Source organism: Equus quagga, chromosome 4 (genome assembly GCF_021613505.1).
Source record: "Equus quagga isolate Etosha38 chromosome 4, UCLA_HA_Equagga_1.0, whole genome shotgun sequence".
Classification (NCBI taxonomy): domain Eukaryota; kingdom Metazoa; phylum Chordata; class Mammalia; order Perissodactyla; family Equidae; genus Equus; species Equus quagga.
In genome coordinates, this window is record NC_060270.1 from 38,424,040 (window position 1) to 38,443,743 (window position 19,704).

Below are 19,704 nucleotides of genomic sequence, written 5' to 3' on the forward strand. Positions count from 1 at the left end.
CACTGCCCTGCTTAAAACCCTTCAGTGGATCTTCTCTGCCCTTAGGACACGGCAGAGGTCTTGTAACAGTGACTGTGGGCCCTGAAATCCAGGTACCTCTTAAGCTAAAATGAACCTCAAGGAAAGAATAACCTGAACAAATGGCATGTGAGAGCAACCCAAGAAGGGCCTGGGTCATAGATGTTTCTCTCTAAAACAAACGGATGGTCCAAGAACATCATTCAACTTATCTTGAGACTTGAGACTGAGCATCTCTAAGGAGGGAGGCAGGTCTTATTCTTGTGCCAGGATCTAGAGCAATACCTGGCCTCGAGCGGATATGAAAGAGAGGTTAACGGTGAGACTCAGAGTCAGGTAGCTTGGAGTTATAGCTTCCTCGGCCACCTGTTAGGGCTGGAACCTGGGGCGGGTCACTGAGCCTCCAGTTCCTCTCATGCTGCTGTGAGGATTAGGTAAGACACGGCATAGAAGTGCCTGCTTCAGTGCCTGGCACATGATGAGAAGCTGGGACATGGTAGGTGCTGCTCCATCAATTGTAGGATCTGGAGTTCACTGTATCAATAGCAGTGACCTTACTAAAACAGTTTGTATTTCCTTATATTGTGTAAGGACTCATCATTTTATCCACAAGTAATATGCAAATAGACTAGAATGTGGTCGAGATCATTACTGGTAAATTTCTTGAATGACTAGGTTTGAAACTTCTAAAAGTAATTCAATTTCAGACTCTGATTTTGGTTGCTCTACCAGTTTTCGCACTTCTTACCTGTGGATAGTTTTCTAATGAATGTTTAAAAGCAGTAACACTGTAAACACCTTCTTTAAAGATAAAAACTCCTTTTTCAACTTACCCTTTCATATCTTGATTCAATTCTTTTTAATGTTTCATACCCTGAGTCTCTTGGGATATAGGCGGTTATGTGGCTATTTTCTGGTCTGTTTATTTGTTTTGTTTTTCCAAAAGGACAATCTCTGGATAAAATGTGGAGTGTTGTTTTATATATCTGAACACAGCCAGCTGGGTCCTCTTCTCGAGAACACCCGGTGATCTCAGGGAAAACCATTTCCTCCCAGAATCCCTCATGGTGGCCCCATCTAACTATTTTGGAGACATGAACCCATTAACCTGTTTAGAGTAATTGATATCCTACCCAAGAAAATGCACACACGATTTTGCACGCATTATTTTCCCCAGAGGGTTTATGGACCCCGGGAAGCCCACCCATGGTAGTGTCAGGGATGAGTGGTCTCAGTTTGAACCCCTTCCCTAACATACTAACTACTAGTAAAAGCTTAATATATGCCCCTCCAACTTCTCCATCTTCCATATGTATTTGCATTTTAACAGGGGGAAACTTGGCCCGACTGAGGGGACTCAAATTGTACCAGTGGAATTTGAATGCCAGGCTCTAGCAATAGGCATGAAGTAGAGGAATCTTAGGCCAGGGGCAAGCCATTACTCATTATTCATTTATTGTGTATTATATTTACTTTTCTTGAAATTTTCAAACACAATTATGGTTTCATACCAACACACTCCCAAGCCTCCTTATCAAGGATTTAATAGCTGGAATCCTGCCCAAACAACGTTTGTAAGCCAGGATCATAAACATAAAAACAGAGACGGCCCGAATGTTAACACACTGCTATTTTGCAGGATGAAAACTCATACTATATCAGTGAAGTGGGCGCCTATTTGACTGTCTCAAATCCAGGTAAGGAGCTGGAGAAGGCTGTTCCCCCAGCAATAACACGGTGTTTCTGGTTCTGGTCATTTTTTATCCCATCGAATTTGCTAATCTTTGCCGCTACTTTTGAGAAACAGACTGAGAGAGTACCCAGCAACATAACTTTGAGGGAACTTACTGTATCTTTGTGTGCTTCCTTTTGCTCATCTGCTCATGAAGGAGGTTGGACAACATGAGGTCGGAGATTACGATCAGCAACAATAGAGAGTTAGTGACTGCTCCACAGATTTGCTATTGATGCTACAGTTTGTTCTACACCCTTGGAAGCATGCATTTGTTCTGTGAAAATGGAGCGAGTGCCGGCTAGCTGCCAAGCCCTTTAGTGGGCCCTGGGGATCCATAATTATCCAAACATATAGTCCCTGCCCTCATGGAACTTACATTCTAGAAGGGGGAACTTTACATTCTATAAAATTATAATACATTGTTCAGCGGTGATCAGTTGTATGAGCAAACACAAGCCAGATGGGGGTGGGGAGGACTGGAAAGATGCTTTAGGAAAGCAGGGAATACTTTAGGTATAGGTACTTTAGGGTGATAGAGAAGCCCTCAGGGGACGAAGGCCTCTCTGAAGAGGTGAAGCTTGAGCAGAGAGATGTCCCCATTTGGGGACATCTGGGCCTGGGGAAGCTCTTTCCAGGTGGCAGGAACAACAGATGCACAGGCCCTAAGGAGGGCACTCACTAGTGTGTTCAAGGACCAGCAGGGGCCAGTGTGCCTGAGAGAGTGAGCAAAGCAGCAGGTGAGGTCTGAGGGGCAGCCAGGCCAGAGCATGCGGGGCCTGTGGGCGAGGCAAGGTCAGGCTCCAGATTTTATTCTTAAGTGTGAAAGGATGCCATTGGAGGGTTTGGTGTAAGGAAATCATCTATCAGATTTACCTTTACAAAGGTTCACTTTGGTTGCTGTGTGGAGACTCGCCCATAGTGGGGCAAGTTGAGAGAACTCCTGCAATGTTCACTTCTAGAAAAGTAATCCTCCCAGTCAAGTCAGAGAAGTTTCTCAGAGGCCTCAAACGTTTCTGGGGAAAGCCCAGACTTAGACAGCAAACTGTTACAGAGCACCTCCTCCATGCCAGGTTCTGTACCGAGAGTTTTCATGTCTGTTTTCTCCTTTTCAAAAGTCTTTCGACTGAGGATGTTGTCAATGATTATTGGTTAAATCTGAGTAGATGTCATAGTTGACACTTTCATATACATTAACTCACTTAGCCGAGTCTCCTCATAGAGGCTGAGGAATAAATGGTATCAATGCTAACATCAGTTAGCTAATGTTTTCACTAGGAATGGATCAAATTTTAGCTAGTAATGGGGTAGCAGTGTCTCAAGAGGCAGGGGGAGGGAAAGTTAGGTTAGAAACTAACTTAGAGGCTGAGGGAGGGGATAAAACAATTCTAGGTCCCAATGCTCAAGGTTCAGCAGTGGCAGAGGAGCTGTAGTAGTAACAGAAGTTATCATGTTCATGTCAATGGTGGTGGTGGTATAAGTAACAGTAGTTAGTTGTAACTACAGTGTTAATGACCGTTGTAATGTTAGTAGGCGTGCTAGTAGCAGACCATCCAGGATGTGACACATGATACAATAGTGTACACGGATAATTCAGTACATCATGTAGGACATTTGCGTGTACAAATGCAGGAGTGTACAGTAAATACTGCAGTAATGGGCGGGAGACCCAATAGCAGAGTGGGTAAGATAAGGTCTGGAGTCAGACTGCTTGAGCCCAAATACCACGTACTAGGCAAACGTTTTCAACTCTCTGACTCTCTGTTTCTTCATCTGTAAAGTGGAGAGAGTAGTACCTACAGTAGTCCCCTGCTTATCCGAGGGGGAGTCTTTCAAAGACCCCCAGTGGATGTCTGAAACCACAGAAAGTGCCAAATACTATATGTACCATGTTTTTCCCTATACATACGTACTTACAATAAAGTTTAATTTATAAATTAGGCACAGTAAGAGATTAACAACAATAACATAATAAAATGGAACAATTATAACAATATACTGTAATAAAAGTTACTGTAGATCTTAACAACCTCAGCATATGATTTTTTTCCTTTCCTTATTAAGTCGAGAACTTTCACCTTTTCATTTAAAGGAAGCATTTTACAGCTTCTCTTTGGCATATCCGAATTGCAGCATCACTACCTTTGTGCTTGGGGCCATTATGAAGTAAAGTAAGGGTGACTGAACACGAGCACTGCGATACCGTGACAGTGGATCTGATAACCAGCTGCTAAGTGACTCGCAGACGGGTCGCGGGTAGCGTACACAGCGAGGATGCGGCTGGACAAACGGATGATTCTTGTCCAAGCGGGATAGAGCAGGAGGGTGTGAGATCTCACCACCCTACTCAGGACAGTGCCCAATTTAAAACTTATGAGTTGTTTATTTCTGGAATTTTCCATTTAATATTTTCAGACCACTGACTGCAGATAACTGAAACCATGGAAAGAGAAACCACGGATAAGGGCAGACTGCTGTATCTCAAAAGACTGTTTGTTATCAGAACGAAGCAGGAAAGGGCATGTAACATACTTGCACAGCGCCCAGCACACAGTGAGCAGACCCTCAACGTGTAGTGTTATCTCAGAGGGCAAACAAGCCACAGAGACAGGCAAGGACGGAGACTCCCAGGCCCCCTCACTAACAACCCGTGGGTATTCCTTGGAGGCATAACTTTGGTGAATTCACTGAGGCCCATGGTCTGGTCTTCAACCCCAGTAGCTGTCAGCACACCCTGAGGTAGCAGCTGTTTCTTCAAGGAGACTGATGTTAAACAAGGTCACAAAACTGATGTATACAATCAGAATGCCAGTTTGCTCATTTCTCATGCCACTATTTCTTACTCTAACTGCCAAGGGGACCAGACAGTGTGGTCCTCTGGCCAGTGAATTTTCTCTCATTCAGGAAGCTAAAGTATACTCAAAAGGGCACTTTATGAATGTGGAATTAGGGCAAATAGAGTTAATTGTATGATTAAAATGTTGAACCCATCTGCTTGAAGCATATACCTCCTTGTGAGGGGTGTATCCATCACCACACAGGGCGAGTCCTCGAGCAGGTCTTTCTCTCTCCAGCAGCACTCCAAGGAGCAAAGACGGGCCTCTTCCTTCTCTCTGTTTCCATGGATGGATGCAACAACCCCCTCCAGTGATCCACTTAGTCCCTCCTTTTGCTATACTAATACTTTCAGTCTGGGGATACCAAAATGTTCCACTTGGGAATTTGCATGTCTCTGCTCTGATTCATTAAGGGTGCATGTAGGGGGCCGGCCTGGTGGCACAGTGGTTAAGTGTACCTGGTTGGCTTCGGCGGACCGGGGTTCGATGGTTCAGATCCCAGGTGTGGACATGGCACCATTTGGCATGCCATGCTGTGGTAGGCGTCCCACATATAAAGTAGAGGAAGATGGGCATGGATGTTAGCTCAGGGCCAGTCTTCCTTAGCAAAAAGAGGAAGATCGGCAGCACATGTTAACTCAGGGCTAATCTTCCTCAAAAAAGAAAAAGCGTTCATGTTATTTTGTCTCAGAGACCAGTCTTACTTCTTTTATTTCTGAAGTTTTTTGGGACACTTCACTGTAGACCCCAAGCATTAGCACAAGTCACCACCAACTCTACCCACAATGATTTAAAATAATGGAAGAAAACATTCCCCAAAGTTTTCATTTCAATGTTACCACTTTCCAATTTATGTGAGGTTGCCCCCATATGCTCCAAACAGAGCACCAGGAAAAGTCCCTGGCAAGCACCAGGGTGATTTTTCATGGGGAGAAGGTGGCAGAACTCTGAAGAGCCACGACTAAAGGAAAGCCATTATACTGCACATGGGCTGCCCAGCAACAGCTGGAACTCAGTGGATATTTGCCAGGATTCTTATATGCTTCTATTTCACCTTTGTGTTTTCAGAGAAAACTTACCAAGGAATGAGAAGTTCTGTGGTGATGTTTGAGACTGTGATTGGGCATTCCTTCAAGTGTGTGAGTGAACAGAGCCTCGAGCTGTCAACCCAGCTTCACCTGAAAACAATGAATGTCCAACTTCAAGCCTTTGATTTCGAAGATGACAACTTTGGAAATGGTAAGTTAAGGGTTCATCCTGTCACAGACATAAACTTCAGAGACCCAGGGGTAGTTTCACGTTGTCTTTGTTTGAAGCTGTCAAAGGGACAAGGATCACTGAGTTTCCTAGAAGAGTAGGATTGCACAAAGCTTTTAGGGCCAAGTTTCTCTGGCCAACCCTCCCTCCCACCATTCCTCTATGAGTTAATACCAACCTCAGAATCAGACACCTTAACTCACTCATGTCCACTGCTCTCCCACGGCAGAGTACATTCTCCTTGTCTGACCAAAATATGTCCTCTGATATTTAAACACCCCCACACACGAACACAACAAACACTCAACCAAAAAGTCAGAAAGCATTATCTGCAAACTCCCCTTAGGAGCTGTTGAGTACTGGTAACCTCAGGTATATTTGGAGAACACTTTAAAGATCCTGAGTACTAGTGATGTCTAAAAGTCAAGATTTCAGGATAGATTCTTTCCCCCTTGCAGAGGGAAAAGAGAAAGATGTGGTCATTCAAGACAGAAATACACGCTGTGGGATCCCCTCTTCTCAAATACAAGCTGCCCCACCCTGCTAGTACTTCCTCATAGTTAGTTTCCATGACACTTCTGCTTTGGGTTGTAACCACCACAGAGGGAAGCAGGTCCTGGAGGAAGGTGAGGGGAAGACCAGGGTGACTTTCCAAAAAAGCCCGGTCCTCCCTGCCCAGGGCGCGGCGTTGCAAGGATTTCTACCTCTGACCAGGAATTGAACTGCAGGCTCCGGAACATCCTCTCCCCATCGCTCAACGACACTATGAGTACCTCTCACTTATCAAAAGTAGATTTAGCTAGAAGTTTAGCCGTAAATTAAATTGCTATAATGTGAATCTGATTTCTGTTTGAGTTCCATTATAAAGTTGAAGATGTGTCTGGCAGAAAACTTCTGGTATATTTGGCGGAAAGCAGTTGACAAAGGAAGGATTAAAGTGTTGCTGGCCTTGGACCCCCTGATTTCTGCAGTTTTGTCTGAGTCTTACAATCTCTATCTTTGCTTTGGACCTTTACCACAGTCCTAAGGTTAAATACTAAAATTTGCGGGGCTGGCCCCATGGCCGAGTGGTTAAGTTCCACTCCTCTTCAGTGGCCCAGGGTTTCGCTGGTTCGGATCCTGGGCGCAGACATGGCACTGCTCATCAGGCCATGCTGAGGCAGCGTCCCACATAGGACAATCAGAGGCACTCACAACTCGAATATGCAACTATGTACTGGGGGGCTTTGGGGAGAAGAAGAAGGGAAAAAAAAAAGATTGGCAACAGTTGTTAGCTCAGGTGCCAATCTTTAAAAAAAAATAGGTTAGCTAAAAATAAATAAAATTTGTTAGTAGGTGTTGCCCCCAGTTTGTCATGTGATCTTAAAAATAAGGTGCACACTTGCTCTTCCTGCCCCTCAGAACCTCTGTGAGACAGGAAGTGAGCAGGTCTGGGAACCGCTTAGTGGCAGAGATGACAAATAAAACCACTCAGCAGCACACACCTGACCTTCTATTAGCAGTGCTCACAGGGAGATGTACAAAAGCTAACTTTTCGTTCTTCCCTCTCCCCCGCTCACCATCTCCTACAAATAGTCCCAAAGCCCCGTCAATTCTCCCTCCAAATTATTTCTCATTCCACTGTCACTGCTTCAGCTCAATTCCATATTCCCAGTCTTTGTTCTTCAAATTTCACTAAAGACACTCAACTGTGAAGTTGTTTGTTATTCTGTAAATAACATTTTCTACCAGAGAGTAAGAGAAGAGGAAAAAAGGCGCAAGTTAAAAAATAAAAGTTACCACACGACATGATGTTATAAAAAAATACATGTACTGTGGGACCACACTGGCAGGTGTGAGTAACAGTGTTGGGAGAAGGGGTCGGAAAGTCCTGAGCAATGGGTGACATTTCAACAGGGGTTCCAAGAACTGGAGAGGAGTCCAGCAAGTGTGTAAACAGCCCTATCAAAGAGAATGGTCATCCCAAACAGAGACTCCTGATGCCCACATTCTCAACCCCTCTTCCCGAAAAACCTGGAGCCTGCAAAATGTTTCTCAAGTCCTAGGAGCCCCAGGCTGTCCAGCAGCCCCTTTAAGAAGCATAGAGTGTTTTGGTTTTTTTTTTTTTTTTTTTGAGGAAGATTAGCCCTGAGCTAACATCTGCTGCCAATCCTCCTCTTTTTGCTGAGGAAGACTAGCCCTGTGCTAACATCCATGCCCATCTCCCTCTACTTTATATGTGGGATGCCTGCCACAGCATGGCTTGTCAAGCAGTGCCCTGTCCGCACCCGGGATCCGAACCGGCGAACCCCAGGCCGCCGAAGCGGAACGTGCGCACTTAACCACTGTGCCACCCGGCCGGCCCCAAGAAGCATAGAGTCTGAATAAAAAATTTTGGCCATGTGATTTGGTGCGGGTCCCAGTTTCCAGGGTTGGGAAACATGGCTCTGAGGCTTACCCTGGCTTGAGAATCAAGACACGATTCTGATCCTCACCCTCTTGACCTACCCAGTGTTTCTCAAAGTTGGAGCTGCCTCCCAGCTGCATCAGAATCTCCTGGGCACTCCCTCGGACCCACTGAATCATAATTTCTTGGGCGTGGGGCCTGGGGATCTGCAAGTTCATACACTGCTGAAGTGATCACAAACACTACAAATTTCAGGTGGTTGCACTGACTTTTTCTCTCCCTGTTTTCACACATCTGTGTCTCTGAGGCAGCAAGTGGGAGGCCCAGCAGCTCCATCTCCCCCTCAGTCTCCCTCTTGGGGATGCAGAGGCTGGCTGGGGCAGTATCACTTCCCAGCACTGTGGCCAGCCTGTAACACCTGTTACTCTGACTTCACTTACAGCGGATGAATGCTTCAGTGACAGAAACAGGAGAGAGATCCCTGTGGCCGTGGGCCTGAGTATCACAGGACTGCTTGTCATTTTGCTAACAGCCTGCCTGGTGGCCAGAAAGCAGCCCAGTAGAGGATACGAACGCATGTAAAACCCACCTTCTTCACAATGTGCAAGGTTAAGACCTTGGGGATTCTGGCTCCACATTCAGCCTGAAATGAAGGGATCGACTTTTTAGCTGTGTGTCCCACCCTCCCACTCTGATTAGGAAACCTAGCTTTCCACCACTGGGCCATCTGAAGGCTGGCTAAAATGAGCCCCCACCCCATCTTCTCCTGTTAGCGTAGGGAGGCTGTGCCATATGGGCTCAAATTCCATCTTCCGTACCTGATAATCCAGGGCTGGCTGCGAGAATTAGGGACCAGAGGCAGGGATATGAGCTAGGTTTGTGAGAAAGAGAAAGCAAATACCCAAAGGGACAACTGTGGGAAAGACATCTCCAAACTGTACTGACTTTTCTTATGCATTTTCAAGAGTCTCAATATCCAGTTTTTTAAAGAGAATATTACTTTTAAAAAACTGATCCATTTCAGAATAGATTCTAAAGTGATTTTAAACTCCTAGATTTTGACCAATTCCTGATTTACTTAAATTACAGATGGGCTAAATAGACTATCATTTTTAAAAAGACATATTCTATACTATTATAATGTATTATTAGTGAAAAACTAGAAAACTTCCCATAATTCATTTTTTTAATGTAAAGCACATACCTAAGATGTTGGCAAGTGAAGAGACTCAGTAAATGTTAGTTCTCCAATTCCTTCACCTTCATTTGATGTCTGCCTTCTGAATGCTTTTTTTTTCTGCTTTATCTCTATTTTCCTTTGATTCTGGTCTATCCTCGTAAATTTGTTAATTTGGGCCATTGTGGGGAGAGGAGGCGAGCAAAGCTGCAAAACTTCATCAGAAATGGCAAGCAGAAGCAGTAGGTCTACCCCGATTATTACCCGCTTTCCTTTTTCAGCAAACATTTACAAAAAAATTGTAAACCAGGAAATTCTGATTGGAAGTGAGGGATGTCTGGAGGAAAAGTTCTATTAAAGTACGGCTGGGAATGTTACTCATGGTTTTCTATTACATTGACTATTAAATAGGAGAATGGGGGTCTTATTTCAGAGAAATAGGAGAGTAATGGACTTCTGGATGTTTTTAACTGCTTTTACCGAGAAGTTTTCTTGTTTTTCTACATTTTCCAGAGGTGCCACTTTTTATTTTTAACGGAAAGTTTGTGAAAGTTGGCAACGAGTTTCTAACCACTGCTTATCTAGGACAAGTACTGCTTTCCTTTGAGGTGTTTTAGCTCCCTCCACTTTCTCAGCAGTAAGCAGGGAGGGACGGCTGAATGTCAGGAAATTCCTGTTTCCTGCTTATAGCAGGAGATGTTGTTGAAAAGCTGGGGTGTGAGGAGCCTGTGTTGCCCAAAGTGACTCAGGGTTAACAGCAAGGGCTTGGCTCTAGAGAGAGGCCGTCTGCCTCCACCTGCTCCCTCCAACCAGCATCAATGGTCCCCCCACTCCAGACTCTGTTTCCAGTTCTGCCTCAAGAGTTCTTGAAAGGTTCTATACTGCCGAGCACACGTTGTTTATTCACGGTGCCCCTAACCATTCTGTAGAATGACTAAAGGAGGGTTCATCTTCCAGCATGTGGAAAAAGAAATGCAATTAAAATCAAGAAAAGAAGGCTAAGGCTGTTTACTTAAGTTTCATTTTCCTTCCTACCGTCTTCAATGAGTTCTTCGGAGTGACGGCTACTGCCTAGACTTCTGTTATATACCCACCACCCACTCCTGCCAGTTATCTTTAAAATTACTTTGAATTAACATTCTAGTAACCTCAAAGAGCAAAGGTTTCATTTGAAAGACTAGGAAGTAAATGCCTGGACGCATTACTGCCTTGCAATTATGCCCACTTTCTGCAGTGACATCCTGGGGGGTCCCAAGGAGGGGAAGTGCTGGGATGGACACTGCGGTCAACTGCATGTCTGGAAGTGGCCTCCTCTGCCCCCTGGGGTTTGTGCTACCTCCGAGTCTGTCTCTTAGGGCTGCAGTTCAGTGGCTTCGAGGCTTATTGCAGAAGCTGCTTGTCACTTTCTGGGGTCAGGGCAGAAGGCTGCTGTGAACGCTTGCGATGCCCTGCAGGGACTTTCCTGACCTGTCTGCTGTCACTTGCCCCTTGCTGTTAGCTCACCTGCTGCTTGCCCATCCTGCTGGTTTTAACTCGTTTTTCCCCTTCTGCTGAGGGTAGTGTCCTGAATTCACCCCCTCCCCGCAACCCACCTGGAGATAATGGAAATCCTCCTAGAGATAATAGAAACCCTCACTAATGCCCACCCACGGGTAACCTAGCCATTGTTAATTTTGATACATTTCCCTCTCATGAATATTTTTTTACAGACTGGAAGCATACACAGTACACAATTTGCTATCCTTTTAACCTGTGCATCATAAGCGTTTCTTCATGCTGTTAAAGGTGCAAAGTATCATTGTTATGGCTGCCATGATGAATATGCTATCAACAATATACAGTAATTTGCTTGACTATTCTGTTACTGAGAATTTTTGTTGTTTCTAGGTCTTCACAATTATAATGTGATTAAAGAATTACATATGAATTACGTACAAAACAAACTTTGATTAACAAATGTGTATAAATGTGTGCCTGAATTTTGGTTTTGTCCCGTAGAATAAATTGTTTAAAATGATTGTAATTTATTCTTCAGTACCAATTCTTGATTTTTAAGAAAAAAATGGAAACAAAAGAAATACATATAGATGGTTAAAAGAATTTTAAGCACTATAGAAATTCATGAAATGAAAAATTGGAGTTAAAACAGTGACTAGAATTTTCCTTCTTCTCTAATAGATTGAGGGGAGAAAAGTTTTTAAAAATCATTAGTAGCAGTCAGTGTTATGTAACCTAATGCAACACACTTTTAAAACTGGTGAAAAAAAAGAAACAATTCAGGGGCCAGACCAGTGGCATAGTGGTTAAGTTTCCATGCTCCGCTTCAGTGACCTGGAGTTTGCAGGTTCAGATCCTGGGGGCAGACCTACAACCACTGTTCAAGTCACGCTGCGGCAGCGTGCCACATAAAATAGAGGAAGATTGGCACAGATGTTAGCTCAGTGACAATCTTCCTCAAGCAAAAAGAGGAAGATTGGCAACAGATATTAGCTCGGGGCCAATCTTCCTCACAAAAAAAGAAAGAAAGAAACAAGATTCAGAGGAAGAGTGGAGAGGGGCAGCAGAGCGGGACCCCTCACCCTGCCTCCTCTGACACACCTACCCAAGAAGCCATATGATGAGAGAAAAAGATCCTGTGATCTAGATTTTTAGAATGTCCACTAATCTAGGAGAAGTGAAAATGGGTACTGGGAAGACTAGGCCCAGTGAACACAGACTGATGGATGTGAAGCGAGGAGCCAACCCAGGACCAGAGGCTATGCCCAGGCTGGAGCTAGCTCCCCAGGTACAGAAAAGAAGGTAGAATCCCAATAGGGAGCTCAGCGGGAAACAGGAACTGATCTCAGCTACAGTGGGAAGAAAGGCACTAATTTACCTAAACAATATCATAGGTGTCGACTGATATAAAACATAGGTGATATTAGTGAAGGAGTTTACTCAGTAATCAGTGTGAGGAGTTCGAACCCTGGGAAAACAGTTCAGCAGAGCGCTCTGATGGAACTGCTCCCAGGGGTGTGGGTTTAGGCGCAGCTTATATCTCTTTCACAAACAGCGCACGTGCAGGAACAAGGAAAGGAAAAAAAGGAAACTTAGAAGTAGATTTCCAAAAAGAGGGGGATCGGACACATCTGGGTTTTTCTCTAGATTATACATTGAAGGTGGCAGAAACAAGAATGCCTTGGTTATACATCAAACAAATTCTGAGATGCTGACATCAGCTATGTGTGGCGGGAGGCAAGGATGAGGGTCCTTAATTAGTCCCTCAGTCTCTAAGAAATGCGGCTGGGAAATGTGAGAGCGAGGTCCCCCTTTATCTCTTCCTGCTGTGGATCTGTCCAGCTGGCGTCTTCGGTCATGAGGTGTGGGGCTGCAAGGTTATTTGACACAGGCTGAGATGGCCCGCACAGCTGCTTCACAGCACAGTGTGGATTTTATTGGACTGACTTAAAGCCTACGCAGTTTGCTTACTTGATTGGCCTGTTAGACCAGGGAGAGGGGTCCCCGAAATCTGTCCTCATAGGAAATTCAGTGTCTGGATGAGACGCTCAAGCATGAGCAAGATGAAAAGAAACCACATGATCACTACACAAAATTATTACAGCAAAATAACGATAATATAAATGTCAATTAAATTGGGGGTACAGAGTTTTCATTTTGGGAGAAGAAGAGATTCTGGAGAAGGAGCATGGTGATAGTTGCACAAAAATGTGAATATACTTAATGTCACTGAACTGTACGTTTAAAAACAGTTAAAATGACAAATTCTATGTTATGTTCATTTTACCATGGTTTTGAAAATTAAATTAAATTAAAGGAGGGAGGGTTAGAAAGGAATATCATTGAGAAAGTACAAAGAAAATATAACTCACGGAACAGAGAGAAATCCCTGATGATTGGTTTATGCTGAGGATCACTTAATAAGAATGTGAATTCCGTGTGACCGGAGCTCATAGATGAGATGTTATAAGGAAAGTGTGAGATGAATAGGAGATTTCGCTCCTAAGAAAACAAATCGACTCTCACAGCAGCACGCTTACATGATGAACAGAAATAGTAAGAAGCAGAATAGAGCTGAAAACTGAGTTATCTTCATGGAGAGAATGACTGAGATAGTCAGTTAATGCGGATAAAAGTTAAGATTATACCGTTACAGGGAAGATACTAGGTGTGGAAGATATTCACATCATCTAAAGTAAGGATAATTGGTGCTTCTGAAGTAGAGAGTTCAAAAATAAAAGGAAGATATATTTGATGATGTAAGAGATTTTCCTTTACAGACGTAATTGAAGTTGCAGGCTGAGAGATCCCAGAAAAAAACTGCTATAGAAAGCTTAACATTAAGACATATCCAAAGTAAGCTATAGAACTTTAAAGATAAAGAAAGAATTCTTTAGACACACAAACTCCCCCGCCCTCTCAAAAAGCAAATCACCTAAGGGAAACCCTAAGGGAAAACAGCACCCAAAAATATTACTTCCGTGTAAATATAATAAGCAGATATCTTCAAACACGAAATAATTCAAGAGATAAAGCACCAATGAGCTCTTCTTAAAGATACCTTGACAATGAAATTTGAGGAGATCAGAGAGAAGCCACATTATAAACAAGGATATAGCCAACTATCCCTCAGGAATAGAGAAGTCACAGTTGACAAAAAAAGCATTTTATCTACTTAGTTATGTACAAAAAGCATTAAAGAATTATGGGTCTGAGATTTATCATACGAATACACTTTCTCGTATACAAAATGGTATATGTACCTAGCTATTCATTACAGCATTATTTGTAATAGCAAAAGATGGAAAACAAATCAAGGGTCCATCAATCTGGGACAGGTACATTCCACAGCAGAATACTATACAGTTATAAAAAGGAGTGAGAACACACATACTTATGTATGTACAACTAAAGTTATCCAAAATATATTGTTAAATGAAGAAAGCATAATGCATGATAGTGAGAAAAAAGGGAAAAGAAAATATATATTTATTTTTGCTTGTATCTCAAACAAGGGAAATATATATATGAAATGAAGTTGTGGTCTAATGAAAGGGGGAACTACAAAGATGAGACAAGGGTGGAAGTGCAGCTTCTGAATGTACGACAGCATTTTGTACTCTTTTGACTCGAAACAATTTTTTAAAACTATAGGAATGATAGCTATCAAATAGAATTGAAATATTGTAAACTTCAACGTTTTAAAAAATAATGTAACTATTCACAATTTGATTTGGGAAGAAGAGAGAAGGGAAACTGTTAGTAGTAATCTTTGAAAACAGTATCAATAGGTAGTATCTAAATTGGAAACAGTTTAGAAAACACACAATATCTCTAATTTATTTCTAACCTCTTAATACATTTTATGATCTTTTAATGTGTGTTTATAATCTCTTTTCTGAACCTTAAAGGGATCTTTTATGGCACAATATTTCCTGTGACAAAATTACATTTATTTGAAGTGTAGCAATTTCTCCAGTTTTGTTTTAGTTTTTTTCTTCTATGAAATTCAAGTAAAATTAAAATGAATAATTTTGGTAAAATAGCACTTGTATGATCCTATTTTAATAAAAGTGCTTCTATTTATTTTTCCATCCATCTGTTGTTATAGTTGTGAAGAAAGACTCCGGAAATAATATTGGTTCATTCTTTATAATAATGTCGGTTCATATTTTAGCAATGATAATTTCTAGGTGAGTGGTTTCCAGGTGATTGGTTCTTACTTTTTTATTTGTGTTTTTCTAAATCATTTAAATTATTTATAATAAGCAAATATCATTTTTAAAAATAGAATGATTTTTCTGTAGGCATGCACATGAGCACACACACACTCATACATGTCAGAGGAAGCAAATGCCTCAGAAGGTTTACAGTGATTAATTCAAGTGGAAGAAATGTAGTGATTGGATAATTATTTTCTTTCTGTACTTTTCAGCCTGTTAAAAATGTTTAAACAATGTCATATTAAATAGTATAAAACTATAGGGAGAAAAAAGTTGCCTTCTACTCCCCACCCCACCCTTCCCCAGCTTCTTGTATATGTTTTCCCTCCAGGTGCACATGCACATTTGTTTGGGTTCATGAGATACTTCACAGATCTTCAGGAACTTCCCTATCAGCACATTGAAATCTACCACTTTTTTTTTTTTTTTTTTGGTGAGGAAGACTGGCCCTGAGCTAACATCTGTTGCCAATTTTGTATGTGAGTGGCACCAAAGCATGGCTTGATGAGTGGTGTAGGTCCATGCCTGGGATCTGAACCCACGAACCCAGGCTGCTGAAGCAGAATGTGCTGAACTTAAACACTACACCACCGGGCCGGCCCCTACCCCATTCTTTTTCATGGCTACATTATATTCTATTATATGAGTGTACTATTTTAAATTTTTGATGGATATTTAGATTGTCCATTTTGCTCTCATAAAATGGAGATTATTGTAACACATCTTTGTATACTTATGTGAAAATATCTTTAATATATATTCCTAGTAGTGGAATTGTGGGTAGATATGTGCTTTACATTTTGTTTTAGCATTTTGGGGCTTTTTTCCAAATCATTTTAACTTCTTAACTTATCAATGTTCTTTTTTATCTAGGAAATATATGTATTTATTTAAATATATATAAATAACAAAATCATCATGTCCTCTAAGAGGGCTTATCATGCAAAGCAGATTTCCCTGTCTTTCCTTGAAGAGACAAAGCACTTTTAATTGATTTTAACAATTTCTAATGGTAGCTATCTCTATAATTCTTTTTAAAAATATTAAAAAGCTTGTCCTACTATTTCTTAATTTATCAGCCTTAAACTTCCTGCTATGGCAGATAAAGATTTAATACTTTTACACCATCCCTTTTATGGTTATATCACTATTTTTTGTTAAATCAGTAAGGTATATGTAAATATTGTCCACTGCGAAGTCAAACCGTGCATGACAAACACAGTTCCTGTCTTGTACAGTCTTTGTTTTGTTCCTGGAGCTTCTAATTACTGTTCCCTCTCTTTGGCCCCTCCTGATTCTTTTTTCTTGGACCTCAGGTAAGAATTGGGTTAATGGTGATCCTTGGTTCCTTGCAATATTGGTTCATGCAAGGACCTCAAGGATATATCCTCTTATCTATCCTTCAATAAGATATACAGTTCTCCATTTATTTCTATTCAGTCCAGTTCCCCTTTATCCCCAGGGCCCTCCTTTTTCCAGTGGAGACTCACTATGTTTTCAATGAACTGAATAAGTACTCTCTAATGGAATAAAGAAGAAAGCGTTTTGACAAATTTACAAACCTTCACTTTTAAGCTCTCATAAATCATTAGGTCTACTTTCTAATATTTTTGGCTCACTAAAACCAACAAAAAAGAACTTTAAGTGCCACAGAAAATGTTTTATAAAGCAGATGAACATCACGTGTTTTCAGGAGGTCATGTGTAATTAGCGATGCCATCTCTTTTATATAAGCACGTCCCACTTCACAGCAAGCACAAGCACGCCTGGAAGAAAACAGGGCTAACAAGGGTTGAATATCTATTCACGGCTGAGAAGACAAGGTTACCTTATTCAATCCTCCAACAATCTTACATATTACTAGCTTACTTTATAAATGAGGAAATTGCATGGTTAAATAACACGGCCAAGTTCACACAGTGAGTGGAGGAATTAAAAGGCAAGCCCAGGTTTGACTCCAAAGCTCAGATTCTTACCACTCTGGCCTGCTTTCCCGTCTGTCCTCACCAAACCTCACCTGCTCTATTGTATTTGTTTTCTCTCTTAGTGGACGAGTGTTCGTCTGACTACACAGTTGTGCTTCCTGTGATTGGGGCCATCGTGCTTGGTCTCTTCGCTGTGGGTTTGATTGTCTATGGAGTCCGCGTAAGGCGCGAAGCATCTGGATACCAGAGAATCTAATTGGTGGCCAGGGGAAAAGAAAATAACGGAGTTTAGAGAATTCTCTCACTGTTGCCAGGATGTTGGAGACTTCCCATAGAATGTGGTTCCTTCCAACAACTTAAACCACCATCTTTCACAAAAAACAAGTCATTTCTTTAAGTTCAAGCAGCACATCAATTTCAAAATATTTTTTGTTCATTTTATGAAAGATCCAGTGAGCTGTTTGAGTATTTTCTAGTTTCTTTCTAGATATTTTCACTGCTCAAAGTCAGCATTTGAGATGTTAAATTAGCATAATGTATGTAAAGTGGTATATGCTTCCAAGTTATAAACTAAAGCATTGGTCATAATTAACACTGCTTATTCCCATTGGATATTTTATTTTACTCTTGATCTTTTCCATTTTAAAAAATCCCTCTCCTCTGTCTATAAAATGGACTTTCAGTTCTTTTACTGTCCATGTTTTATATGATTTACATATGCCTAGGGTCTCCTTTTCCATTTTGTGTTTTTTAAATTTTTTTTTATTTTTCCTTTTTCTCCCCTGGTACATAGTTGTGTACTTTTAGTTGTGGGTCCTTCTAGTTGTGGCATGTGGGACGCTGCCTCAGCATGGCCTGATGAGCAGTGCCATATCCGCACCCAGCATTCAAATCGGCAAAACCCTGGGCTGCCGAAGCAGAGCGTGCAAACTTAACCACTTGGCCATGGGGGCGACCCCTTAAGTGTTTTTTAAAAATCATCAGAAAGAACAACATATCACAGGTTATCTAGGTTTTTGATGTGACACCAACAAGAGGAACAAATCAACTTTTATTCTCTATCTTGATGACTCCTACTCTAGAATCACTAAAGACTAAGAATTTGATGGCTATGGACAACAGAACTAAATAATAAGCAAGAAACAATAATAATGTCCCTTAATTATTGAACGCATATGTGCCAAACACTAGCCTAAACAGTTTATGTACATCTTGTCTAATTTTCACAACTTACAGGTGAGTAAACTCAGACTAAAGGAAATTAATCAGTTAAATGTCACCCACAGGCTGGCCCTGGTGGCCTAGTGGTTAAGTTCAGCATACTCCTCTTTGGTGACCTGGCTTTGGTTCCAAGGTGTGGACCTACACCACTTGTCTGTCTGGGGTGTGCTGTGGTGGGGACTCACATACAAAAAGAGGAGGATTGACTATGGATATTGGCTCAGGGTGAATCTTCCTCAGCAAAAACAAAAGAATCCCCTATAACCCAGCTAACAAGTGGCAGAGGCAGAATCTGATTTCTTGTTGGTCTGGTACGAAGGTCTCTGGTCTTCTCACTATACCAAGTTGCCTACAAGAACAATGATATTCAGTGCTGCCAGAGACCTCACACCAGCATATGCTTCCCTTTTTACTGAGGAAATGAATTCATTCAGACTCATGAGAGATTAGGGTAAATGAGAGGAGGTCGTGATGGATAATGAAATGGCCTAGCTTTAATAACGTTCTCAAACCCCTTGAAGGAGACTGAGGGGCTCTGTAAAACATTAGTTTCTCATTTTTATGGGATTCTTTAGCTGTGGCTCTACAGATGAAGGAATGGAGTGAACTTCTCAAGGTATTTTTTATTTCTTTGAAAATAGAGGGCTTGCCCCATGGCTGAATGGTTAAGTTTGTGCACTCTGCTTAGGCAGCCCAGGGTTTCCCTGGTTCTGATCCTACGCGTGGACATGGCACCACTCGTGAGGCCATGCTGAGGCAGCATCCCACATAGCAGAGCCAGAAGGACCTACAACTAGAATATACAACTGTGTACTGGGGGGCTTCAGGGAGAAGAAGAAGGGGGGTGGGGGGGAAGAAGATTGGCAACAGATGTTAGCTCAGGTGCCAATCTCAAAAAAAAAGAAAGAAAGAAAAAAGAAAATAGAGACATTTTCTAACCGCTAGCCAACTTTTCTTTCTTGGATGTAGATCTCCCTCTTGTGGTAACTTGCTTCTTCTACACTTTTATAGCCACAGCGTCTGTTCTGTTCACTTTATTCTGTAGAGCAGCCTGCCAAGAATTATTTTCCTGCTTGTTTTTACTGCTAAAGAATGGAACGAAGTCAGGATATTAACAGAGAAGATCACATACCCCTGGCATTGTTTAGTAAAGGAATAATCCAGCTCACCCCACAGGACATACTGACTTTCCCAACTTGTTCTCTTATGAATCAATAGGGTTGGCAAAGTCCTAACTTTAGTCTAAGAGAATATTGAATTGTATTAAAAGTTTTCATAATAAAAACTTATTTTGGAGATATGTTCATGTCATTCATTTCTTACAATTCAGTTTTTTAGTTTTGTGCTGTAAAAAATTTTGTTTACAATCTTAGTTGTTGTCGTTTAGTATGGAGGTTGTCCTGGAAGGACCCACAACTAATATAGACAGCT

The 19,704-nt window shown here is 41.7% G+C and overlaps 1 protein-coding gene across 2 annotated transcripts in view; it reads left to right on the forward strand.

The window, feature by feature from the left end:
• The window catches only part of LAMP3 (lysosomal associated membrane protein 3), a 33,296-nt gene extending 15,473 nt beyond the window's left edge, over nucleotides 1-17,823 (forward strand). Inside the window, exons 4-6 of one of the 2 annotated variants that reach the window (XM_046659063.1) lie at nucleotides 1,658-1,715; nucleotides 5,656-5,826; nucleotides 17,175-17,823. In XM_046659063.1, coding sequence (XP_046515019.1) covers nucleotides 1,658-1,715; nucleotides 5,656-5,826; nucleotides 17,175-17,308 — 363 coding nt within the window. In that variant the 3' untranslated portion in view covers nucleotides 17,309-17,823. Of the gene's footprint in view, nucleotides 1-1,657; nucleotides 1,716-5,655; nucleotides 5,827-8,672; nucleotides 9,380-17,174 lie in introns of those variants that run through there. The other variant, XM_046659062.1, reaches the window with a different exon arrangement.
• The last annotated feature ends 1,881 nt before the right edge of the window (nucleotides 17,824-19,704 follow it).